This window comes from Hippoglossus hippoglossus, chromosome 12 (genome assembly GCF_009819705.1).
Source record: "Hippoglossus hippoglossus isolate fHipHip1 chromosome 12, fHipHip1.pri, whole genome shotgun sequence".
NCBI classification, from domain to species: domain Eukaryota; kingdom Metazoa; phylum Chordata; class Actinopteri; order Pleuronectiformes; family Pleuronectidae; genus Hippoglossus; species Hippoglossus hippoglossus.
In genome coordinates this window covers 11,853,970-11,879,102 of record NC_047162.1, presented here as the reverse complement: position 1 = coordinate 11,879,102, position 25,133 = coordinate 11,853,970, and the positions used below count along the sequence as shown (strand labels likewise).

Below are 25,133 nucleotides of genomic sequence, written 5' to 3'. Positions count from 1 at the left end.
AAATACCTCATTAGAAAGGTACCAGTACTGTTTTACATATTAATGCTGCACAGCCCACACAGAAGAAATTTAGAACCACCTGAATTCTGTGTTATTACTGTGATGCTCTTAGCAATCTACACATGTTCCTCCTGGCTGTGTGGTGTATGGCACGGTGTCTGCAGAAGTCATCAGATCAGGCTTCGGCCTTGGTTTTTTATCTGATCATGCTGAGTTCATCAGCTGCTCCTCTGCTCTTGTCATTAGCAAGGAGAATACCTAGTATTCTGGGGCCCTTGAGTGTATTAAGGCCATTGGAGAGCTTCAAAATGAAAGCTCTTAATCCCCCTTTTCCCCTTAATATATGCTTTAAAGAAAGGAGAGCCGGGATCCAGCAGAGGCTGTCATTATATTTGTCCAGAGAGAGGAGGTTTCAGTAAGCAGATGCACCAAACAACTTTTCTAGTTCAAGAAGTTTCATTTATACTGACACTCTGCCAAACTATGCTGGAATATTAGGGCAATTTAAAGGGGAAAAGTCATAAATTTACTGGAATAAAGTCATACTATTATGACAAGGAAGATAATTTAAAGCTAAGTGTCATGTTAGAGGGGAAATATCAGAAGATCAGCTTGTCGCCTGCGTTCAGATGTGGAGCATCTTGTTAAATTAAACTTTCGTGTGTGTTTCGCACAGAAACATTTAATCTTTTGACACATCAGCACCACATTATCCTAAGTATCAGGACTTTGAAAAGATTGAGAAAGAAACTGTGTCTTTTCTGAAGAAAGATCCACACAGACTTCGCGGAAATTGCCTCTTTTGCGTAAGAGGAAATGTTTGGTAGCGGTCAACTGCAATCTGCATAACGATGAGATTGGAAATCAAGACTTTCGAACCAGAGGGAGGAGAACTCCTGCGAGCACGGGATCTACTCGCTGTTTATTAACTAAAAAAGTTGCTTTTTTTCCCTTTATCCTCATAATATAAGAATGTATTTTATGACATTATGGCTTTTTCTTGTTGAATTATGACTTTATTCTAAAAATATGACAACAATATCCTCAACAAATTTGTTTCTTCAATATGTCTCCATCAAACTGAACACAAGCTAACGAGTGGCTCAAATGTTTTCACAGGCAATGCAAACAGTTTAAGATCAGTTTACCAGCTCTGCAGTTGTTGTGCGGATCGTCCGTTTTATTTCATTTTAAAGACCATGCATCCAAAAAACTAAAGTTACAAAGAACGATCCCTTCACATGAATCGGAGCCGAGCACTTTACCAAACACAGACCAGCTTTTTGCAGCCAAGTGTGAAGAAGAGCAGCTTTAGTGTCACAAACAAGCGGCGAAGCACGCACACTTTCCGAGCTGTAAAACATGTTGACAGAATAACTCGGGGCCTGGTTTGCGTGTCCTGTCATTCTGTCGCCACATCAAAGCAGGAGAGCGCCTCTGTGCTTTTAATCGTGGGAATATCGGCCTAAAATAGCCCCGTGTCCAACAGCTGTATGTAATCTACTGAGATTAATGGATGCACCAGGGAACATCAAACAATCTGGTCTCATCGTACATGTAAACTACAGCAGAAATCGCCCACTGAACAACTAGAATGATAAATGGTTGTAGTTTGCTTCACGTCTACTGTTATTCTTCAAAGCCGGCTGCTGTTAAAATGCATCCAGCGACACATAAATACGAGTTTAAACTGTATAACTGACGTACACCGTGGTGGGGTGTTAGAAAGCGTATTTACCTTGTTACTGTGCTTAAGAAAAATGTTCATGTCTGTGCTTTACTCAAGTAGATTTAGTTTCGGTACTTCTCGCTTTTACTCCACTGCATATGTCAGCATATTCGACTTCACTACATTTGTACAATGTGTTGCATTACAAGTACACATTCGTTTTTTATACCTTTAAAAGTAATCAATAACGAGAGGGGAATTGATCCACCGATCCAATCAGAGCAGGCAGGTAACATTAGACCCCGCCTCCTGCAGCCGCAGCATCACTGGTGAGGAAGAAACACATGAAATGGATTCAGCCATTAATTAATCTGGCAATGTGCGTTTTTTCAGTATCTGCAACATTCTTTAGTAATACAACAGAGACTGTGTTATTCTTGTTTTAGACATAATATACAGCGACAGTTAATGATGTAGTTGACCATAGGGAAAAGGCTACACTCTGCAAGTACTTTTATACTGTAAGTGTATTTAAAGCAATTATTACTTTCTTCAACTCAAAGAGAAAAGTTGATGTGGTACTTTTACTTGAGTTCACATTTCTCTGTTTATTTGTACTCGAAGTGAAGTAAAACGTTTGAGTACTTTCTCCACCACTGGGAGTCTGTCCATTGTTTATTCAAACTGGAATCACACAGTAACACGCCATGTAAACACTGCAGTCCATCTACAGTTCAGTTGCACAAGTGGGAATAAAATGGAAATGGTTATAAAGTTAGTCACATGCCGTCACACGCAATTTCTTCGAGTTAAGAAATATGAGATAAACATCCAATGAAAACCATTTAGGTTTTATACCGTGCATCATTTCAGTGCATCGTCCTGCCAACACACGACTATTGGTGCCAATATGTTTAGGTTATGTCCCTGTTGCTAGGAGAGGGGGAGCATGTTTTCATGAGCGAGGTAATGAGCTCCCTCCTCGGCCTGTTGTTCCATTAAACAGTAAATCAAAACAAATCGGACTGGATGCGTCCAAATGAGCAAAGAGTTGTTATGTGTTTTTGTGACTGGGAGAAAAAAAAAAGTTTTTCTTTCCAAGACTGCGGTTTTAGGACAAGATGTCAAAACAGAGTTTGTTTGCCTGTTGAGGGAAATATCACTGCCAGAGTAAAACATGTTTACTATTCGTGTTAGTGTAGTTGTTTGTGCCGAGGATCCAGGCTTTTATTTTGACAAGGCAAAGCTATCAACTCTTGAGTTTGTATCGTCAGCAGTTATCAGTGGATTTTATGGGTCTGCACTTTCTGTGCTGCCATCATGTGTAGTTGCAGAGCAACTAACAGTCACCAGGGAGCTGTGGGAAGTAGCCTGAGGAAAGTATGATAATTGATGTTTATTTATTGTCATTGAAATATGCAGCACAGCCCAATGAAACACTGCTCCCCAGAGGCTGTGGCTGGCTGCACCTGGTTCCAAAACCTCAAACATATTACAGATCAACACAGCAAGCATTTCCTCTGTGCTTCCACTATTTTCCACTTGTGTATATGTTTTTGTTGTGCTTTTCTTTGTGTGTGTGTGTGTGTGTGTGTGTGTGTGTGTGTGTGTGTATGTGTCTGTGTGTGCGCGCCTGGAACATGTGCAGTTTTAGAAGGAACAGGAAAGCAAGAAGTTACACACCTGTACACCCACATATTACACATTTTATGCATCTGCACCGGCAACAGCCATTGGCCAGAGGCGTTTGGTTTTCAGGTTGTCCGTCCGTCCCATTCTTGTGAACACAATATCTTAAAAACGCCTGGAGGGAATTTCTCAAATTCTGGTACAAACGTTCACTTGGACTCATGAGTGAACCGATTAGAATTTGTTGGTCAAAGGTCAAAAGTCACTGTGACCTCAGAAACACATTTTTTGGCCACTTACTGTAGCTAAATACAGATCAGCTGGAGAGCGGTGGGTTAAATCTGCATGGGCCAAATCATACATGGCCAACCCATCAAATCTTATGCTATGATTATACCAGGGTGAAGCAGAGGACGGGCCGATGTAGTGTTGAGCCCCCTGACTGACTCTTGGCTGCCTCAGTCAGTTGCGGTGCGGTGGTCGGAAGAGACATAAGAAGGCATGAGGGACCAGTTCATACAAAAAATAAATAAATAAGAAATATAATTGCAGTTTATTCTGTTGTAGATGCACTGTCCAGAAATCTGACCTCAAGAAGAAATCCCTCATTCCGCTACTTACTTTATTCATTAAGCTTGTCTTGATAAAATGTCCATATCTTGGTGCAATTAAATGCAAATCTGCATATCTTTTGTCTGGTCCTGCACATTGTATTCTATAATTTACTTGAGCAGGGGGTAGTAGCGCATGGAGTTGAAGGGTATGAACGTACACCTTCACTTCAATGTAAGTGGCTGGTGATGTGGGAAAGTGCACGGGGGTTCTCACTCGACACAGATGCACCACACATGCAGACATGAGGATTAACCATGATAGTGAAGTGTTCGTGCAGCTGACAGCAGCAACTGTCCCGTTACGCGTTTCCCGGCTTTAACTCACGTTAGCGCTCACATTTCTGTCGCTCTGACTCTTCCCACTAAAATGTGTAAAAGGAATCCCTCCTCCGAGATGCTCGTTCCTGGTTAATGGGAGCGAGCCGTGTGATGAGGAGGGTTGTGGACGGATCAGAGAGGCCAGACTCAAGCTGTGAGTTTTGCCACTGAACGGAAAAGCCTGGCTGCATAGAAAAACAGGAACACAGAGAAAAAACAAGATTATTTTCCCGCACCCGCTCGTACCACCTCCCTCCGCTGGCGTTTTTGTTTTGCTTTCCTTTGCTTTTTCCCCCCTCTTTGTTTTCTTACTTCTTCATGGTTTTTCTTCAGGTTTTCATGCATGTGGTCGAGCTGAAAAAACATCGCTCGCCAGGTCTCACGCAGAGTTTTAACATTCATCACACAAGTTTTGGCGTAGCTTGACTTGAGCCTGACATCAATAGGTTGTATGAAATATATTCTATACCGTGCCCTATACTCCCTCATATATCATGTCATATTATATCTGTACCCAGTTATGATTCCCAGTCCTGCTTTGAGATCAGAGTAAACAAAACTGAACCGCGAATAGAGGAAAAGTCAGATACTTTGAGTTTCACTTATTCAAATAATGTGCCCTCTCTGTTAATGTAAGGTGGTAAGGGTTGTGTGTGTGTGTGTGTGTGTGTGTGTGTGTGTGGTGAGAAAGCTGTGTATATTAGCTGCTCCATCACTCAGTCAAATGCCAGATTGTTTCTGTTGGCCCTCAAAGAGACACAGGGCAGGATGGAAATGCTTCATTCCGCTGTGCCCTCACACTTATTTCTCTGGTTAACCTCCTCATTCTCATGTTCTGGACCTGTGTGTGTGTGTGTGATATAGAGAGAGAGAGAGAACTTTTTTTTCTTTTCCAATTAAACTGAACTGTTTTCGTAGCTTATATATATTAAAGAGGTTTTATTTTGTTATAAAGTCTAAATTTAGCCCAAAGTGATTTGTAGATATCAGCAGCGGTGATCTAATGAAACAAGGCACCCTGATCAGATTAGGAGGAACCAACTGAAGCACGTCTGAGGCTGAGCGAAGCCATGACCCAGGTCGTTAACAGGAGCGATATTTAATAATACACAAACAACCCAAACTGTGGTGATATGACCCATGAAAATCAGTCTGATACATTACAGGGTCAACATTGCCTCTGATTAAGATCTTTTGTATTTATGGGCAAGTTTAGTAAAGACAAAACCATAAAATGTCACATTTCCACAGCTTTACAGAGTTTAACACAGTTACATTTATACTTATTTACCTCATGTTCTTTAGGAGAAATGATGACATCTCTGAAAAGACGACCCGCTGCACCTTCTTAGCCACAACCGCTTTTATGTTCTTTACGTTATGCCCACATAACTTTTCCTTAACGACATCACACGTTATATTCACAAGTGTGTCTATGTGGTATCATTGCTTTTCTCATGGAGCAGCTTGAAATATAACAAACTATAAATGATTTCACAGTTGTTTTAGTTTGAGTATTTAAACAGGGAGTGTTTCGCAGCATTAAAAATCTTAAATTGAGGTCCCACACCACCAAGAAGACAACGGGCATTTGAGCCGTAGTCTGACCCACACGTGTGCCCACACACTCACACTGGGTTTGTCTCTTGGTAACGGCAGAACAAAGTAGATCCAGCCAGGCCGGCAGCAGGACGGCAGCGAGGGGCCGGGCAGAGCAGATGTTTGCGGGACCACCTCAGCCGGTGTTTTTTCAGTTTGCACTTGGGAAAAAGACAGATAGCGAATCCACCCAGCTGTCCCACTCTGATACACACGGCTTCATCGTGGGCTGGGTCCTGCCTCTCTGATCTTTAGACCTTTTCCTGCTGTCCTTGGCACAACATGGATTTTTGTTCCATAAGCAAATCCACTAATAATGTACATTGGAAAACAAGCATACTTTATATTAACAGCTAAATGGAAATTTTACATTCCAGTCTGGGCACAGATGACATCAACATCTGGCCGGAGGGTGGGGCCCTGTCGTAACCCGGTGCCAGGCTCGGCTGGTGCGTGTCTGCTCAGTCAGGGAGGAAATGCGTGAGAGTTTGTTGACCGTTCTCCTAATATGGCAGAGGAAAGAAAAGCGGAAATACCGTAGCTCATGGTGCGGAACCAGCCTTGCTGACTCACTGTCTGTTTTTGTGTTTTGTTTTTTTATGAGGAATACAGGACGTGGTGTCTGCATGTCAGGACCAAATATAGGACACATTGTTGTAAAAAGGCCTCTGTCTGAGTTTCAATGCCTCACTAACAGAGACGTTTTGAGACAGGGACTAACAAGTGTCTCGTTGGACATGGAAGACGTGGTGTATTGCACATATGACACACATTAATACACAACACATGCTGAAAGAATAGATTTTTTAAGGGTGGAGGTTTAATAGAAAAGAAAAAGAGAATATCGAGAGTGAAAACAAAAAGGAGATGATAGTTTATTGGATATTCGGTGGTCTCTGTCAGAAACATCTCAGGAGAGGAGACAAACAGACCACCCTCTTCTCCCATCGGTGATAAAACTGTGGGAGCTCCCTCCACAGCAAATGTAAATCAGATGGACGCCACACTTCAACACCAGTGTGCATGTAGACACACCCTGAAGTACACTGGGTTCACACATAATAGTGGTTTTGCATGTTATAGCACCTCTGCTCCAAATTACAGATAATTATCATCATCCATTTTCCGGAGCACATATTTCCTACTTTCCATCTGGCCATTTGTTTCCTTTCATTTCATTATACGATAAAAAGTTCATTTCCAGAGATTGAACCTTGTTTAAGAGAGACATAACATTACTGGCAACATTTAGTAGTAGTATTATTTTTCACTATTTTAAAATCAAAGTTATGTTATTGTAACTCACTTTTTGGAGCCTTTGAAAGACCAAAACACATTTCAAAGCTCAGGACTAATGTTTTCTCCAATTTTAGATTCTTTCCACACTTGCATAAACTTGAGGTTGAGATGAAACTGCAAACTTTCAAAACAAAAGCTAAAAATTAAATTACAATATTTAGTTCAACCTCTTTTTGACCCTATTTGAGTCCATGTACTAACCCAAATCTGCAGTTTGATCCTAAGAGCTGTTCAGTCATGTGTTTTGCAGAAATGAAACATTATTGATTTATTGTTTTTGTGCACAGTGATTTTATAATCGTCCTTTTGTCTTCACAGAGCCTCCAGTGTCCCTAAAAATGGAGCGCCTAAGGTACAGTCAAACATTCACTTCAAACTTTTATATTTATTCAAATGTATCTGAATTCTGTTATTATATTCCATATTAATTTGCCCCTCTGAGATTATGTCAGGGCACAAATTGGTTGAAACACATTGCATAGCACCTCTTGTATGGCACAGGCATGACTTTCATTCATACAGCCGTGTGTGGACACTGTTGATTTCCATGCTGTGCAGTGCACCTTGGGAATGCGTGTTTTTACATGCATGAGTTCATTGTGGATTTGCCGTGTGTGCATGTTGTGTGTCTTCACCTTCTGTCCAGGATGAACCTCAGGAAATCATTAAGCCTGTCCCGATCACTCACCCTGCCCCGAGCTCCACGTACACCAAGCCAACGATTCAGCCCAACCCCGCCTACAACAAGACGGCTCGGCCATTCGGGGGGGGCACCTCTTCCCCGGCCGCCTCCAAAGTAGCCTCCATTCCATCCGAATCGTCCGCTTTCACGCCTGCCGCCCCTTCCCAGCCACCGCAGCCTCCGTTTCCACTCAAGTCCAGCCACCTTGCTCCGAACTCAGCTCCAGGGGTTCGCGTCACCCTCACCTCCCCAACTGCCTCTTCCTCCTCCTCGTCTAACTCCTCATCCCCTGCCAGAGTGACAGCCCCCTCCTCCAATCCCACTGTCCCGCAGCCCTCCGTCTATAACACGCCTATCAGCCTCTACTCTAACGCCAATGCCTGCGAGGTGGCTATGGGCCAGAGACGAGGTCTTTTGGAGAGCCAGGGTCTGTCAGAGCACTTCAACGGGTAGGTACCATCCATCAGATGCAGTTATATGTTTTTCCTATATTTTCTCCCCCTCTTTATGTGGAGGGTAAACTGAAGCCTTAAATAAACAAAACGTTTAGACCACTTCACCTAAATTCTAACATTCAATAACCCACAATGGCAAAGGAAAGAACATTTTCCAGATGTATTAAACGTCAAAAACTGAAATCTCGTATTTACAAACACATGCAGACCCGCATGAATTCAGCACTTTGTTGAAGCCCCTTTTACAGCAGTTTTATCCTCAAATCTTCTCGGTTAAGCGTCAGTAAGCTTTGTGCAGATGGATTTGGCGATTTCATCCCATTCCTCCTGGCAAATCCTCCTGGATGGGAAACGTCTCCGAGCTGCCATCAGGTCCGTCCACAGATGTTTTATGGGTTTTAAGTCGGAGCGTTGGCCGGGAGACTCAAGGACATTCAGAGACTTGTCCTGATGCGGCTCCAGCATTTACGTGGCTGTATGCTTCGGGTCATCGTTGTGCTGACAGGTCAACATTTCTCCCAGTTTCAGATTACGTGAACTCTGGAGCACAATGTCTTTAAGGGCCTCAGGATTCATCTTTCCCGTAATTCCTGTCTGTGTGTCACTGCCGCTAAGAAACAAACACTGCAGCCACCAGGCCTCAGGGAAGGTTCACAAACATTTTTTCTGTCTAAATAATTTGCAAAACGGTTTCACTTTGTCACTGTGGGTTATTGAGTTTAGATTTACGGACAAAAATGGCAGTTTTATCCTTTTTATATTCAATCTCCAACACAAGCACGTTCAAAAAGTGAAGGGGCCTGAATACTTTCTGAGGCCTCTGCAGCATATGTACAGGATTCTCTCTATTTATGTTGGTGACGGTGCAAAAATGGATGGAGTGATTTAGAACCACACTGTGTGAGCAGGTCCAGAAGGAATCACGATCCACAGAGGCCACGGATTAGTTGACAGTCTTGCTATCTGATGGAATGTACGTATATTACAGAAAATGAAATACTCTTATATTACTTCATGCCCTGTTTTACCTCAAAATATGTGTCTCATTTCGAGAGCTCCGACCGAAACCGTCCGTCACCTTAAGTCTTCGCACAGCTGCACGCGGGAGAAAATCCAAAGCACGCCGCACATCTTGTTTAAATTTTCCACCGACCGGGCAACTGGAAAAGGACCAGAGTCTAGACAACATGCGAACCAGTGCTACTGCCTATCATTAACTGACAGTGGGGCTGGTTCGCAGCTCGCCGTCTGCCCAACAGGCCGCGCTGCTGTGACACTTGTTTCTAATTAGAAATCCTCTCAGCTCTGAACTGCTGAGTTTGGCAGCGCCGGGCTCCGTCAGCAGGGCTTTCTGGCTCACTGGGTGGGTCACACAAGGCTGGATATAGGTTTCACTTCTTTTTTTATTCTGTCTCACCTGAAAAAAATAGGTCAGATACGTGTTTTCGTTGGCTTTAAGTGAGCGGAACGTGTTTCTTCACACTTCAATTCATCTGTGAAACCGACCTGCAGAGTGAACAGTTGTTCATTCATGAATTATTATATTTTATTCTCTGTTTGGCCAGAAAATGCATCTAACCTTAACCCCCAAAAAGTGAGGAACAGAGCAAAAACAATTTACTGTAATAAAAGAATATCAGCTCTTTAATTTGTGGGTGGCTGTGGCTCAGGAGGTAGGAGCGGGTCGTCCACTAACCTGAAGGTTGGCGGTTCGATCCCAGTCTCCCCATTTCTGCATGTGCCGACAGTGTGTTAATGACGTGTGATAGAGACGCACCGTTTGAATGTGTGCGTCAATGACAAAACTGTGCTGTAAAATCTTGAGTGGTCATCAAGACTAGAAAAGTGTTATATGAATACAGACCATTTTTATTGTTTCATGTCATCTTTCTGTCACATGAAACCTCACACTGTCATTTTTAAGGTGGAGTGCGCTTGTCCCTGCATGTGTGTGTGTGTGTGTGTGTTTGTGTCCTGACCTGCATGCTTTCTTTGTTCACTTTCTTGTGTTTCTTATTTTCCTCTACCCGCTCATTCTCTCAGAAGGGCCTTTCATGTGTTGGCACTGTGCTCTCCTCCTCTTTTTTCCTCTCCATCTGGTCTTGTCACGCTCTCTCTCCGCTTCATCTCTTTTCCCGTTGACCTCTCCTCTGCCAACAGGAGGAAGACGACACAGACATCAAGTTAGTGCTGCGACTGATAATATACTGGCTCCGTAACCGTGTGGAATGTGATTGCAGCCTTCAGCGTCGCTCTTGCTTTATGATTACCGAGAAGGCGTGCCCGCTCCCCTTTGACCTGTAACCTCCTCGCAAACCTCACATGCACGCTCCTCATCCGCTCACAGCACGTGCTTATTTCATGGTCCAAACACGGGGGGGGGTCAGCTCATGCCGTCCATTCATTTTTCTCGTTAGCTAATGTATTTAGACCCGGAGCAGTCGGGCCTGTCAGCGCCCCCTCAGCTGAAGTCACCCAGCTCTGTGCGCCTCTATCTGCTGCCAGCGTCAGTATGTTTACTCGAGGCATTTAAATCACTGCCAAGTACATTCAGCTTCGGCTAAGAATAAACTGGACTTGTGCTGTGTTCCATCATCTCTCACCTCACCCGTGCACACAGGTTAACACACACTGAGAAAAAAAATGTAAAATACTTCTGCTTTTGACGTGTTATTGATTCAGCAGCACTTGAACTAAACTGTGCACATAAACACTCGACATAAATATTATTGAATTCTAGAGAACCGTCAAGTGACATTTGGAAGAGGGGGGGCAGTTTTTCCTACTTTCAAAGCACACTCCCTCCACCTTGTGGTGAGAGATGGTCACTGTCAGGCTGTTGTCTCGAGCACTGGCTGGTGTCACTGTGCAGGGGATGTGAATTACACCTCGTCACTATCGATAATCTAATATCTCTTCACCTTCTTACTCTCGTTTTTCTACCTCGCTGACTTTCTCTCTGTGGTTTCCTCTCTAATAGCGAGCCTCAGAGAAGTCTTAAGTAAGTATAGGTCAGAACTGTTTCCTGCATCAACAGTGCGTAGCAGATTATACTTCCACTAATGTGACTTTACGTTTCTTTCTGCCTTTGCACGTTTCTGCTCTCTGCCTTCTCACCTGTAGAACTCCGCCTCCACCTGCACCGAGGAGGTAATTGTGAGACAAAACAGATGTCAGGTCGCGGTGTCAAACGTGTATCTACAAGCTGCACGACTTAGCATATAGTATATGTGTAGTATGTGTGCTGCGTGGTTTGGTTGCTGTGAGTTTAAGGTGTTTGTGTGTATAAACAGGAACATTGTTATCCTGTGGTATGGATGTTCTGTTATTAACAGTTAATATTAAATAATGTAACTAGAAATGCACTCAGTCCCCCTATGAAACCACATTTAAATTCACTAGATCCATATTTTTTATTCGGATCTGCACTAAAACACAAACACTAAAATTAGGATTCAAAAATTATTCTCAGAGAAATTTAAAGAAAATGTTTAAAAATTGAAGGAATCTCGTAATGCTAAAGAAAGTAAAAAAGAAAAACCTGGATCATGATATGTAAAATCTTAACTAAATTGAAATGGTCGTGTCCCAACCCTCCACAAAACTTCACGGAAATCAGTCGCAGACATAAACATAACCTCCTTGGTAGAGTTGATCATTGTTTTAACTGTTAATTTAGCAACCATCTCCTTTGTATACTTTGAAACCCAAGTGCTTTCTGTGTCTGTAACATAATCATGTCTCGGTTGATCTGATCGTGCAGGAAACCTGTTGTAGAGGCCGAGATTCCCGTGTCCCCGCCGAGCGACTCCAGCAAGAAGCGTCTGATTGAGGACACGGAGGACTGGCACCCACGAACGGGCACCTCCCAGTCCCGCTCCTTCCGTATCCTGGCCCAGCTCACCGGCACTGAAAACGGTGGGTACAAACTCCAGGCCCTACATATACTGTATATAAATAATACAAATATATATGTTCAAGTGTTGAGTATCATTAGGCTCATGTTGGTGCAGCTCTCAGTTCATTATAGCTCTTTTAAATCACTTTTGTCTGGAGCACTTAACATATTTATTTAATGTCTTAGCGTAATCTGTAATTTTCTTTTTTCATAACTGACTTTTACTACTTCCCTGTTTTACAATCCTAGTGTTTTATAATGAAAACGCTGTGTAGATCGTAGTGATTTTTATACTTCCTTTAAATAATACAATAAATCTTTCATCACCATTTGATTTTATGAATTTTTTTTACGGTTTAGACTGTAAGTGACCTTGACGGTTACACGAGACGACTGTGGCTTCGGGCCGCCGTCCATTGTGTGTGTGTGTGTGTGGGTGTGGGTCCGTGCCGCTGATGCAAAGTGACATTTACAGAAACTCGCTTATTAGAATGAAGTAAGACGAGAGATTTGAACGTCTCCTCTTCTTGATCACGTTGCCAGACCCTTGCTGAATATGCATTGTGCTTTTGATGCACAGTATATTCAGTGGGCCTGGTGTTTCTGCAGCTGTGAATAGTTGGAGATACGACCACACAACGTCCCGTCAGAGTATAGTTTGCAGGGATTTCACTACATACATTGAGTTATTTTGATGACAAGATGAATGTAGAATAAGACTCCGTTCAGGCCTGGTATTAACGGAGCCTGAGTGATCTGATCACAAGTGGTTAGTGCTAAGTTTAGCTGGATCGGTGGTTCGATCCAAGATCCCTTTCTTTGGGCAAGATACTGAACCCTGAATTGAGTGCTAATCCGGCAGTGTGTGATGTATGAAAGAGAAAGTGCACATACTGTATTAATGTGTGTGTGTGTGTGTGTGTGCGTGTGTGTGTGTGAATGCTAAACTGTACTGTAAAGTTCTTTGAGTGGTCATCGAGACTTGAAAAATGCTATATAAATATTTACCATTTAAACAACCATCTGATGTGAGAACTCAGACCGGGTAGAAACAACACAATTTGGACTTTGCAAACAGAAAAGCGGTACATGATTATTTACATATTGAGCAGGGAAGTGAGGTCATAATTGGTCACAGGAAGACACACTCAACATGGATTTTAACATCAGGTGTGACCAGATGACGTTAGTGCTGAGCACTTGTGATTGGATCTCTCAGGACGGACTTTAGAACCAGGTCTGAACGGGGCCTAAATTGGAGCCGAGAAAAATCTGCAAACCAGATTCTCTGCTTCGTATTCCTATTCACCATTTTTTTAAACACATTTTGCATTTATATTAATTGTTTTTTCTTTTTGCTTTATTGTTGCAGAGGAAGTTCCGGAGAACAATGGAAAGAAGTGAGTGGTTTGTGGTTCATAAATTCTGTGTGTTTCTGAATGTCCGTTCCCTCTCTGTCTGTCTGTGAGTACTTTTCTCTGTGTAATGCATCTGCTTCAGCTAAGGCTGTTGTTGCAATTAAAATAATTTTCGGGTTATAGGGGTTTCAAATTCGGATTTGGCCTTCAAAGTCCCCGTGTAAGCACGTCTATTAGTCTGCAATTCAGATTTAACCCCGATTTCCTCATCTTGCGATCCCACACATCACACTTCATTTGAGGCTAAATTTGAAGCGACCACACCGAGTAAGAGGGTCTGACCATGGACTCATCAGACGCTGTAATGACTTCTGCTCCTCTCAGTCCTTAAATCGATTTTCTCTGCAGTAAACACAGCTTGTCCTCCATACCAGATCTCCAACCAATCAGTGTGTCACTCTCTGGAAACTGTGGGTAATTAAGTGGGGTTGTGGGTAAAAGCTGCGCTGCCAGAAGGAGATTCCTGTTTTCTTTCTGTTAGTGGGATTTTATTCAGGGAGCTTTCCTTACAGAGAGAGAGTAGATATAATATATCTCCCTTGGTTCGTAATTCAACAAACATCTGCAAAAGCAAAGTCTCTTTTCTTTATTTGTTTCCAACTGTGTGTTTTCTGCAACTTGCTATTTTCCTTCTTTTACTTCAGTGCTTCCTTGTCTTTTTACTTTTGATCTTCTTTCTACCTTCTTCTCTTCTCTTCCTATCTTGTCTTATGGGAAATCAGAGTAAACAAGTTGGACCCGGAAGTTGTAGGACGCCAGTACAACAAGCTGAGAGATCGGCATCATGACATTTCAGCACGAGCGCTAAATATGTAGTAGAAGAAAGTGTGCTTTGTTTTGTTTAGTGTTTTATTTATTTCACTTTGACCATTATTAAACGTGCATTTTGCATATTGCACCATTATTTGGCACATTAGTCATTAAAGTTTGAGCAAGAGCAGAAAAAATGTTTTCTGAGGTTATCTTATAGTTATATGTAATGATATTTCATGATATACGTTAAAAGCATTCATGTGTATTAACATGTGTGCTTTAAATTGCAACATTACATCATATTGTAATGTGCACATTGTTTTTCTTCCATAATGTTTATTTCTGAGCCTCCACTTTCCTCTTTCTTCCATCTGTCATCTTATGCTTTATTTCTCAGTGCATGTCTGTATCTGTTTTCTATACTAAGCGAAGTAGCTTAATTTATTAACCTTTGATGATTTTTCTTCAATAAACCTTATTTCCTTACTGCTGATGTTTACCTCTCTCATTCATTCTTTTCTTCTTTCCCGGCTTTTACAAGTCAACCTGCTCATTTCCAGTAGGCGGAGGCCAATGATGAGAATGAATCAGTTCTGTAAGAATAGAAGAAGATTAAAAAATATCAGTTTTTATAATAAATAATAGGTAAATATTAAGTGTAGTGTAGGGTAGAGCAACAAGACAAAAACTTACATTATTCTAAATGCTAATTTTAGGCAACAGTTCTCAAGGCACTGGATTCTTTACCTATATGAACCAGTGTATAATTATTTCATAAATAGTCATTTAAAAATCAGTCATATCTGTAAACGGTTCAAACAGTATCATTGTAAAAATACAGTCAGAGTAATTAGAATATTCTTGGGTTGCAAAAATAGACTTGTGCTCCAGGATATGACGATGGATGTTTGTCACTGTGATGTTTTACAGACATAAAGTTTTATTTGAGGAAACAACCGGAAAATTAATTCCCAATTGACGATCAAATAATGAAACGACAATACACCAGCTTTCCGCCTCCCCGCTGTCCGGACACTTTGCTGCCCACAGGAGGTCGTTCAGCTTGAAGTGAAAGCACTTAAGTTTTATAAGGAGTGGTGAACAGAAACACTAGCTCTTCTCATTCTCTCCTTAAAAATATACTGTGCCTCTTAAACTTTTATACTGCCATGGGAAAAGACAGCAGCGCTGCCTCAAAGTGTCCCAGCCTCTGCTGTTTCAGGAGAATAAAAGAAAAATAAGCCGCTTCCTGAGATGATACTAGTTATCTCCTGCTGCTAAACGATCGAATGAAGGGTGGGCGGGATGTACAGAAGATACACAGGAGGCAGCGCCTGTAATTGTTCCCTTGTGCGGGTAGTTGAAAGTCCCTCTGGACAGTGGGCAGCAGTGCAGAGCCCGACTACAGAGTGCCTCCATAGTTGTCTTGATTGTTTGCATGTGTCACTGAGAGTTCAGATTGTCCACTGATTGTAAATGAGCAGGTCACACTGAGGAGCAGTGTCTGGAGGCTCAATTCTTCCCAAAAATGGAGGATGGGAGGAGGAAGCTTTGACCATGACGCTTCCTCTAAAACCAGAGTGAAAGGCATCTGTATCAGTGTGTTTGTGTGTGTGTGTTGCTGTGATTTATACAAAAGTGTGTATGTCTGTTTCTCAGCGAGGCCTTCGACAATGCCACTCCCGCTGTGCACACGTCGCCGGCGGCAAAAACATTTTCCAAATCTGCAGCAGCTCCCAGGAACGGCAACGTTGGCCCTGCGTCCACATTCAAGAGCCCTGCATCCATGAACAAGCCCTTGCACCAGTCTGGAGCTTCACCAGGTACAGTCACATATATACACTTTACTTTACTGACACTTCAATGTTTGTATGTAAAATGATGGTGTAGTTGCTGCTTCTAGCCTGTAGGAGGCAGCCTCTGTCTTCTAAACGCCCCTGCTGCTCAGCTCTAACATTAATTACAGGTTTGAAACTCAGCCATTCGAGATTATGAGCTCTATAAAAACCCAAGGTATTCCGTTAATGAGCTCAAATTATTAGCTTTTCCCCAGATTGCCGTCGCTAAATAGATTGTGAAATTGAGTATTATTCATTCATTTGGTGTGTGAGGGCTTCTGCTGCAATCCCTGCCACGAGACCCCGAGGTGGTCGGGATAAATATTTGCTGAAAGACATCAGGCATGGGGGGGGGTCATTATTAGCAGCTCCTGGAGAAACAGCTATTCACTTATACATGAACAGATACACTTTGTTCCCCTAACAGGTTTCCCCAGAGGCCCTTTTTAAAGAGCGACTGTTTTTTAAAGTGGAACAGGCCGAGAGCAGGGGAAGCCACAGTTGGGTTCTCTGTGGGCCTTGTTGTTCATTAGATTAACACACACTTGAGGTTCAGGTAAACAAGCGCGTGTCTCACCGTGGCCATGTGGAGCACAGCTGTACCTGCTATGTGCTGCGTGACCTCTACTTAAAGATACAGGAAGGGATGTGGATATTTTTAAAGATGATACAATCACAGTACATTTGTCTTTATACTATATATATGTGTAGTGATCACAGTGACTTCCTTACATTACTGTCCATCACTGTTTCTGAATGTATAGAGTGACAGAACGGACACATTGAGATTCGCTGTCCTGTTGTTTTCCAAGTATGACATTTTATATATTTTCAAATTCTCTGCATCAATATTATGTGATTAGAAGGTTGATTCAAAATCCTGATACATACATGTTCATTTATATGTGGCAATTTTTAAGGATGATCATTGATGAGGTCAGTTTGTGACTGTAAAGGTTATTTATATCTAGAGCAGCTCTTATTTTTTAAATATTAAAACAAAATAGAAATATTCTTTTAGCCAATAATCATCAACCACTAAAATATATCAGAGAATCTCTTTTTTTCTTTCTCTCCATCTGGAGGCCACATCTCTGCACAGCCCAGCCTCTTTTTCTTCTTCTTAGTGAGCCCGTCCCCACCCCCTCTCGCTCCCCTGCCAATGCCCCTCTCTGTTTATTCCGTCCGTTTGCTCGCTGCTACAAGGACATTTTGGGAGCACTTGTCCTTTGACCTCCCAAGGCTTTAATAATGGGGCTTTCTTTCAATAGTGTCTCTGTCCCCCCGCTCCCCCATAGTCCCTCTGTGGGGGACCAGCACTGACCTCCGTCCTGGAGGTTTCTTTACACTGCAAGAGAGAGAGAGAGAGAGAGAGAGAGAGAGAGAGAGAGAGAGAGAGAGAGAAAAGGACATACTGTGCCTCCTCTCCACATGTTATGAGATGAGAGGAGGGGGATTCTTTTTTGTTTTTGTGGGTGTCTCTGTCAATGGGAATGTGTTGTCCCCCCCCCCCAGTGGGAGAAATCAGCCCCTGTTTCTGTGCAGGGGTGGGGTGGCTCTGTCCATGTGTCATGCTTCAGGAATGAAGGTTAGAGATCATCAAATTATTCCCATTCGCACACACACACACACACACACACACACACACACACCTCAAACATGGACATACAGTATGTTCCCTACAGAAGTCAGTGGAGAAGGTGGTGAAGCAGTGGAAGAAAACTATACCACTGTTTATCTAACAAGTAGTGTGTGAAGAAGTATCACCTCTGTAAACTGGTTTGTGTTGGTCCATTACACGGGGGTACGTTTTTGCCCTTCTCCATTGGTTTGTTTGTTTCCAGCAGAATTCAAGGATTAAAGAACCCTTCAAAGTTTGGCTTTGTTCTGGACAAAGGGACGGATCTACGTTTTTTTCTCTTTTCTTTAACATTGCAAGAAATGGCTTTTCCATTTGGAATATTTCATTGGTCTTGATGAAACAACTCAGGCACATTTGGGCATTGGCGGAAATATATATACGCTCTACTGACAATATCCTTTATGTACACTCACTTATCTTGGGAGACAATAAAGAGTTCAAACATATACACATTATATATAAACAGCTCATTAAATGTACACTCCTTGGGTCTACAGCAAGAGTCTGTAGGGTTGACGCCTTAACTACACCGTCCTGAATAACTTAGCATCACAGCTAATCAGGTAGCGACACCTACAATCTAACTAAAATGTCAAACAGTTACTGTTATAAAACTATTATTTAAGCAGTTTATTTGTGGTTTGCTTGATAATAAAGATAATTTGGTTAAATGCTTCATTGCTGGGCCAGGTATTTTTTCCCATTTGAATATTGACCCATTATCTTTCCCTGCTGGTTCAGGTTTTCCAAAGGGTGGAGCCGCTCCTTCGTTTGGCAAAGTGACCGCTCAGGCTCCCAAGGGTCCCGACCGCCCCACCCCCCAGCCACATCCAGAGGACCTCAACCCTCTAGTGCAGCGGGCCGAGCACATCCCGGCCGGTACACGCACCCCGATGTGCAACAAGTGCAACAAAGTCATCAGGTAACGAGGATGAAACGGTGAAAACTCTGGAATTCATCATCTATACCTCTTGTTCTTTGAATAATTTTCCCTGGAATCCCCTTCATCGTTCTCACCAGGGGCCCGTTCCTCGTGGCCATGGGCATGTCGTGGCACCCCGAGGAATTCAACTGTGCTCACTGCCACTCCTCCCTGGTGGACCGAGGCTTTGTGGAGGAGAAGGACCATGTGTACTGCGCACACTGCTATGAGCAATTCTTCGCCCCCACCTGCTCCCGCTGCAGCCAGAAGATTTTGGGGGTTAGACATATATATATATATATATATATATATATATATATATATATTAAAAAAACGTTCATCATATTTGGAATATGGCGTATTAACCTCAACAAACTGTTCCTCATTGGTTTTTTAATGTTCTCTCTGCAGGAGGTCATGAATGCCCTGAAACAGACCTGGCACGTGTCCTGTTTCGTCTGCACTGCCTGCCAGCAGCCGATCAGGGGCAACACGTTTCACATGGAGGATGGACAGCCGTACTGCGAAAGAGGTACAGCAGTAAAGTCCGTGCAAGATCTAGTGAAAAACAAACCGTGTGCAGCCTGACTAATGTGTTGTCAATGCAATATTTACTCCCTCTCTATAGACTTCTATAACCTGTTTGGGACCAACTGCCACGGCTGCGATTTTCCCATCGAGGCCGGCGACAAGTTCCTGGAAGCTGTAGGACACACCTGGCACGACACCTGCTTTGTGTGCACGGTAGGCCGAGCACCTGACTTCAGAAGGGAGAAAGGAAGAAGTACATTTGGAAGAATATTTTCTGTTGCACTGCTCTTCATATCTTTTTGCTCTTTCCACAGGTGTGCTCCGCTAATCTGGAAGGTCAGGCGTTCTTCTCCAAGAAGGACAAGCCCCTGTGCAAGAAACACGCCCACACTGTCAACCTCTGACCTGCCTCTGTGCACATGAGCAGGACAGGACACTGGCCTCAGTTTACAGCAATTTATAGTCCAGCCAGATGTTAAATATTTTCAGAACTAAAACTGATTCATCTGTTTTTATCCTGTTAGAATATCATTGGGTCAGAGGTCCCACTGTAAGCTTTTTGATTTTTTGCTCTGGTATTGTTCTCATTTTCTTTTTCAGTCAAGTTTATCGGATGATATTGCAGGTGTATATTTGAAAACACAGTTTGCCCCGAACACCAGCTCTTTATCAAGTAGATTCTTATCACATGTGTTTTGAGCTGGACTTTTTTTATTTGTATGGGTGGTTTGTTTTAAGCTCTTGATGTCATTTTCTTTTTGTTTAATAACACAGAATAGAATACATGTATTTTACTGCAATGATCTACTGAGCCCCTCAGGGGTCACATATTTGAAAAGCATTTGAACGTGTCTTTCCACGTGCGAGATTTAGAAATTAGGATTATTTAAGGGAAAAAAGATATTTATTATCAATGTGTTGTGGCAACAAAAAGACAAAAGAAGCCATTAGAATAAAAAATGGTAAATTATATTGGGCTACAATTCTTTTTTTACTGTTTTAAATGAATATGTATATTAATAATTCCCAGTAAATGAAAACACAAATTAGTATTTTGTAATTAAAAGACCAATCAAGTTGTTAGTGTACATTTTCTAATCCAGGATCAACAAGGTTAGCGAGTGTGCTTGTAGTGAAGAGCCACATGAAAATGTACTTGCTCACATTACAATGCAATTAATTTAAATTCAGTATTGATCTGAGCTAATGTCTTATTGAATGTTGTTGTTTTTTACTTTGAGGACATGAACCCTCCACTTTGGACGCGTGTTCACCACACAGGAACTTGTCGTGTTGTATTCACTCTCACTGATTATGTTTTTCGTGTTAGAATTCAGTCAATTAACACAAAACTATTTTAATATATAGCTGCTGTCAGCTTTCATTTTGTCTTGCACAGTTTCTATCTGTAGTAAAAAAAAAATGGGTATGGATATTTTCTCTCTGGACACTGCATAAATAAGCACTTCTCTTCTTAATTTTGCTTTAAATAAAAGTGGTCAACAGTGGACATCACCATCAAAGCTCTTGACTATTATTTCATCCCGTTCTGAAACAGAGGAACTCTTCCTGCTCGTGTGCATGTTTCTCAATGCATAGAAAGATGTGACGCAGCTCGGCTTCTATGTTCATTATAAATCTGCAGCTGTGAGAGTAACTTTCCAGAGGTGTTTTACAGGCAGGTAGACAAGCACCAGCAGGAGATGCCTCATACACTTCACCTGCAGGAAGAGGGAAACGTCTCCATAGGGACACGAGAGAAAACACACAAAAACACAGACAAACACACACATACTCACATAATTTAGAAATAACAGGAAACACACTCAGGAGTTTATTAAGTGGGTGTTATTGTAGGGGTATTGATGATTCATACATGCTTCCAAATGTAAAATTATAAATGCAAAACAATATCTATCCATTTTCAACTTTTCCATTTAAAATTTCTGTGTTTTCATCGTGGCTTTATTTTCATTTGCTTTTTGATTTTTGATTTGCTTTTTCAATTTCATTTTTCTTTTTAACTTTAATCATGGCCTCATTATAGTATAAATATGAATATAAATTTGATCAAAACAACAATCTTTTAGATTTGAGCTCTTCTAATTGGCTATCTGGACTTAAATATTATTATTATTACATTATGACCACACACATCCTCCACGTTGATGTGCACTTCTCCAAGACGTCGCAGGTGGGAGCTGTGCGCAGGTCGACACGAGTTTAACCAGGCGGGCAGGGGGGGGGGACAGAAACACAATCCCCGTGGTTCAGTTGGTAAAGTCACAGGACAGAGACAGACACATGGAAATGAGAGAGCTCAGGTGATGTGCTGCAGCGGAGACGAACCGGGATCATGAGGGTTTAAAGCGAGGAGGAGACGGTGAGTTGACTTTAACTTCACCGGGACAGAGACGAGGGTCCGTGCGCGTTGTGATTTGATGTCGGTGCGGCTGATCGTCGGGATTCAGACTCTGAGGAGCTGGTTGTTGGCAGCAGTTTGCAGAGTTACTGGAGGATGATGAGGATGATGATGAAGGTGATGATGATGGTGATGGTAATGATGATGATGATGAGTATCTGGTGCCATGCTCGCCTCTGTGCATCCTAATGTCTGATCTACAGCTGAGATGGATACAGTTGAGTTTATAGACGTTTTAATTGAAAGACTTTATTGAGCTGTGGACAGATGAGCTGCAGTTAAAGTACTGAAGGTCTGTGCAGGTAAATTCAACATGTGCTGCTGATTCAGGGATTGGTTATTTATTATTTATTATATTTATAGTATTTTTGAGGATAAAACATTTTGATCAGGTTGATTAAACAGTCACATCCCAAACTCCCCCTTTTTGCTCTTTATTTTGCTCTTTCGACTAAAGGACATAATCTTCATCAGATGCATTAATCAACTTTTCATTTAGTTGTTCTTTTAATTTTCACTTCTTCTTCTTCTTCTTCTTATGTTAACTTAAAAATTAAACTGTCTAGTCAATAATAAACTGGGTAAACTCCAGGGGCAGCTCCAGGGGCAGGGCCAGGGGGGGCACTGGCCCCTGCTGAAACCTGATTGGCCCCTGAAGTGCCCCTGTCCTTGTCACTTACTAATAATACTAACAGTAAAAGCTCATCCACACATACGTGAATCTGAATATGGCGGGTCAAAGTTCACCAAAGTTTTACTCCACGTGAAGCCACGATGCGATTGGCTACGCTACAAAAAGCACATTATTATTTACCTGCTTGCTCGTGCTTCGTGATTGGAAGTGAACAGGAGGCGAAGGTTCTCCTGGATACTTTCACGAATGTGTGACCTGGCCCTAAATATGACAAATTGTTATTTTATTTTACACTTTTCATTTTTGAAGTACACAATGTGGTTGAACAAGGAACAACTTCATAATCTACTCAATGATGTGTGCTCAAAGTTTGAGTGCTGACAGTAAACAAGGCTTATGTCCACCTTATGGAACCAGGAATTGTCCATCTGTGTAAAGTGTGGCCCCTTTATGGCCCCTGATTTAGCAAAATCCTATATCCGCCACTGGTAAATGAAGAAGTTGTCGTATGTGTAAAAGCTACTAAATGGAGCTTGTAGTGTTTATTATGTTCCGCAGGTCACGATTGAACTTTAAACCCCCAGATGCTTTATATGGCTGCTGTGCTCACTTGTCAGTAAGTGTAGAGTGAGTTATAAACAGCTCAGGAACTAAATGTAATGGGGTGTATCATTTTTCTACCCTTTAAACGTGTGTGCTAATGTCTGGCAGTGACACCATCGCCTGTCAGTGTACAGTGGCGTTGAGTCAATGGTAATATTTGACTGTTGAATGCCCGACACAGAACCTCTCTGTGCTCCGCAGCTGATCAGCGGGTGTGAACCTGTGAACTGGAGCTGACGTCCGTGACATCACTGACGTCCTGATGTTTGCATCAGCATCCCAGCGGCCGCGCTCGCCGTGCACCGCACACCTCACACAGGTCTGTGGTGTTATCTTTGAACGAGCCAACACAACCCTCTATAACTCTGCGCAGGACAGAGAGGCTCATTGAGGCAGAGCTGAGTGAGCATTTTCTCGGTCATATTAAACACGCCGCCCACCGCCCAGGCCTTGCCCTGGCTGGGCTCCTGGCAGGAGGAGGAACGCCTGTCGCTCGGCTCACACGATGAGGACGACATGGCACTGTGGTGCTTTGTGGTCTACCGCAGACTCAAGCTTCAAGTGTTTCCGCTTGAAGGACTCTCTGGCACTGATGGCATTTATGTAAAGTCTACCAGCGGTCGTTTTGCACTGCCCAGTATGATGGCAGGACTCTGAGCTGGAGTTCTCACAGAGATCTGGTTGTAGCATATTGTTGAGCCTGACCAATTTATGGATCGGCCAATAAAATGAGCCAATACAAGCCTTTCCCAGACATAAAGGTATCGGTTTTTTCGATATGTGTTGGTATGAAAACCTATGCAGAAAAAAATTATTTAATTCTCGCTCTTTATATTTGATTATATTTACTTTATATTTTATTTGTATTGATTTTTATAAAATAACTGTATGGTTTAACTGTAAGATTAATAGTATGATATTATAATCTGAATAATTATTAGGCTATATATCTGTTTATCGGTATCTGCATCAGCCCCAAAAATCCACATTGGTCGGGCTCTTTTTAAAAGTTTAAGTCTGTGCATTTATTTATGACCTGGTGAATGGATATGGAAATATGTGGGTTTAACGGCTGCAGACAAATCACGCAAAACCCTCAATGATACTAGCCTGAGTCTGTGTTCGTCCACAGGGCGAAACTTTGCAAGCTGTGACCCCCTCACCTCAGTTTCCTCCCTCATAATTGCAGGAAGCGAGGCCGGCCAATCAGAGCGGAGATATGTGGCCGCATATTAACACCCTCAGTGGGAGAAAGTATTTCAGGATGAGACGAGTGTTGTTTGCAGGAGTGGCTGCAGGAGGCTTCTGTTTGAAGATGGAGGAGAAGAAACCCTTGAAGTTTTTCACCTCGCACTCGTGCTTCAGTTTAATCATGTAACGTGACACTGTGACGACCAGACAGAGAAAATGGTGGAACTTGAGTGAATCGACAGACAAACTGTCAGAGATTCAGCCACAGACGGATATCGCTTGATGTCTTTTCCAGCTGCCAGGACCTTCTATGTTTTCATGGTTTCCTTTTAGTTATTTTTCTTCCACACACACACATATACACACACACACACACACACAGTGCTCGATGTGCATCTCATGTCAAGGCTTTCCACAGGTATGGCTTTCCCATCTGCCAGTCGCAGCGGTTCTGCTGACAGATGCTGCTGGTCCTCCCACACACCAGCAGTCTGCACCGCGCCTCCCGTGTGCGCCGATGCCAAAGGGAAGACACGGAGCCAAACAGAGTTATTTACTTTGTAACAACAACAACACTATCAACACAGATGCTTCCTGGGATGCAGGCCCGTGCTTGCATTTGTTCCAGACAGACTCATCACTCTCTGGATAAGATGGAGATGATCATCTTGTGGCTCGCACCCCAGAGTTCCTCACTTTAACTAAGTGTGAGATAAAAAGTCGTTATGATCAATGGTAGTTCTGTGCCTGGCCTCCTCCGACACCCATCAGATACTGGTTCTGATCCAGTTCCATTTCTTTCAGAGAGTATATGACACCCTCACGCATCCACACGAGAAGTGCCGAAAACCAGATGACAGGAAATGGTGGGAGTCCAAACTGGTGTGCGAACATTACTTGTCTTCTTGTTGCTCTTGCTTTTTTGACGATTCATTCAGCGCCCAGAGAAATTGATAGACGCCATTCCCACCGCTTCATCAATAGTCGCCGATCAGGGAGAAATGCAGGGAAACGGA

General features: G+C 42.5%; 2 protein-coding genes across 7 annotated transcripts in view; both read left to right on the top strand.

Moving 5' to 3' along the window:
• pdlim5b (PDZ and LIM domain 5b) overlaps positions 1 to 20,793 on the top strand; it is a 36,587-nt gene extending 15,794 nt beyond the window's left edge. The window contains exons 4-15 of one of the 3 annotated variants that reach the window (XM_034602522.1): positions 7,447 to 7,480; positions 10,426 to 10,448; positions 11,246 to 11,266; positions 11,389 to 11,415; positions 12,029 to 12,183; positions 13,536 to 13,563; positions 15,994 to 16,157; positions 18,556 to 18,736; positions 18,835 to 19,015; positions 19,148 to 19,268; positions 19,365 to 19,480; positions 19,582 to 20,793. In XM_034602522.1, coding sequence (XP_034458413.1) covers positions 7,447 to 7,480; positions 10,426 to 10,448; positions 11,246 to 11,266; positions 11,389 to 11,415; positions 12,029 to 12,183; positions 13,536 to 13,563; positions 15,994 to 16,157; positions 18,556 to 18,736; positions 18,835 to 19,015; positions 19,148 to 19,268; positions 19,365 to 19,480; positions 19,582 to 19,671 — 1,141 coding nt within the window. In that variant the 3' untranslated portion in view covers positions 19,672 to 20,793. Of the gene's footprint in view, positions 1 to 7,446; positions 7,481 to 7,774; positions 8,260 to 10,425; positions 10,449 to 11,245; positions 11,267 to 11,388; positions 11,416 to 12,028; positions 12,184 to 13,535; positions 13,564 to 15,993; positions 16,158 to 18,555; positions 18,737 to 18,834; positions 19,016 to 19,147; positions 19,269 to 19,364; positions 19,481 to 19,581 lie in introns of all 3 variants that reach the window. The other 2 variants (XM_034602521.1, XM_034602520.1) reach the window with 2 other exon arrangements.
• Positions 20,794 to 21,543: 750 nt separating this feature from the next.
• The window catches only part of bmpr1bb (bone morphogenetic protein receptor, type IBb), a 48,313-nt gene continuing 44,723 nt past the window's right edge, over positions 21,544 to 25,133 (top strand). For 3 of the 4 annotated variants that reach the window (XM_034601967.1, XM_034601964.1, XM_034601965.1), the window contains exon 1: positions 21,544 to 21,650. The gene's annotated coding sequence lies outside the window, so the exon portion shown is untranslated. Of the gene's footprint in view, positions 21,651 to 24,980; positions 25,000 to 25,133 lie in introns of those variants that run through there. The other variant, XM_034601966.1, reaches the window with a different exon arrangement.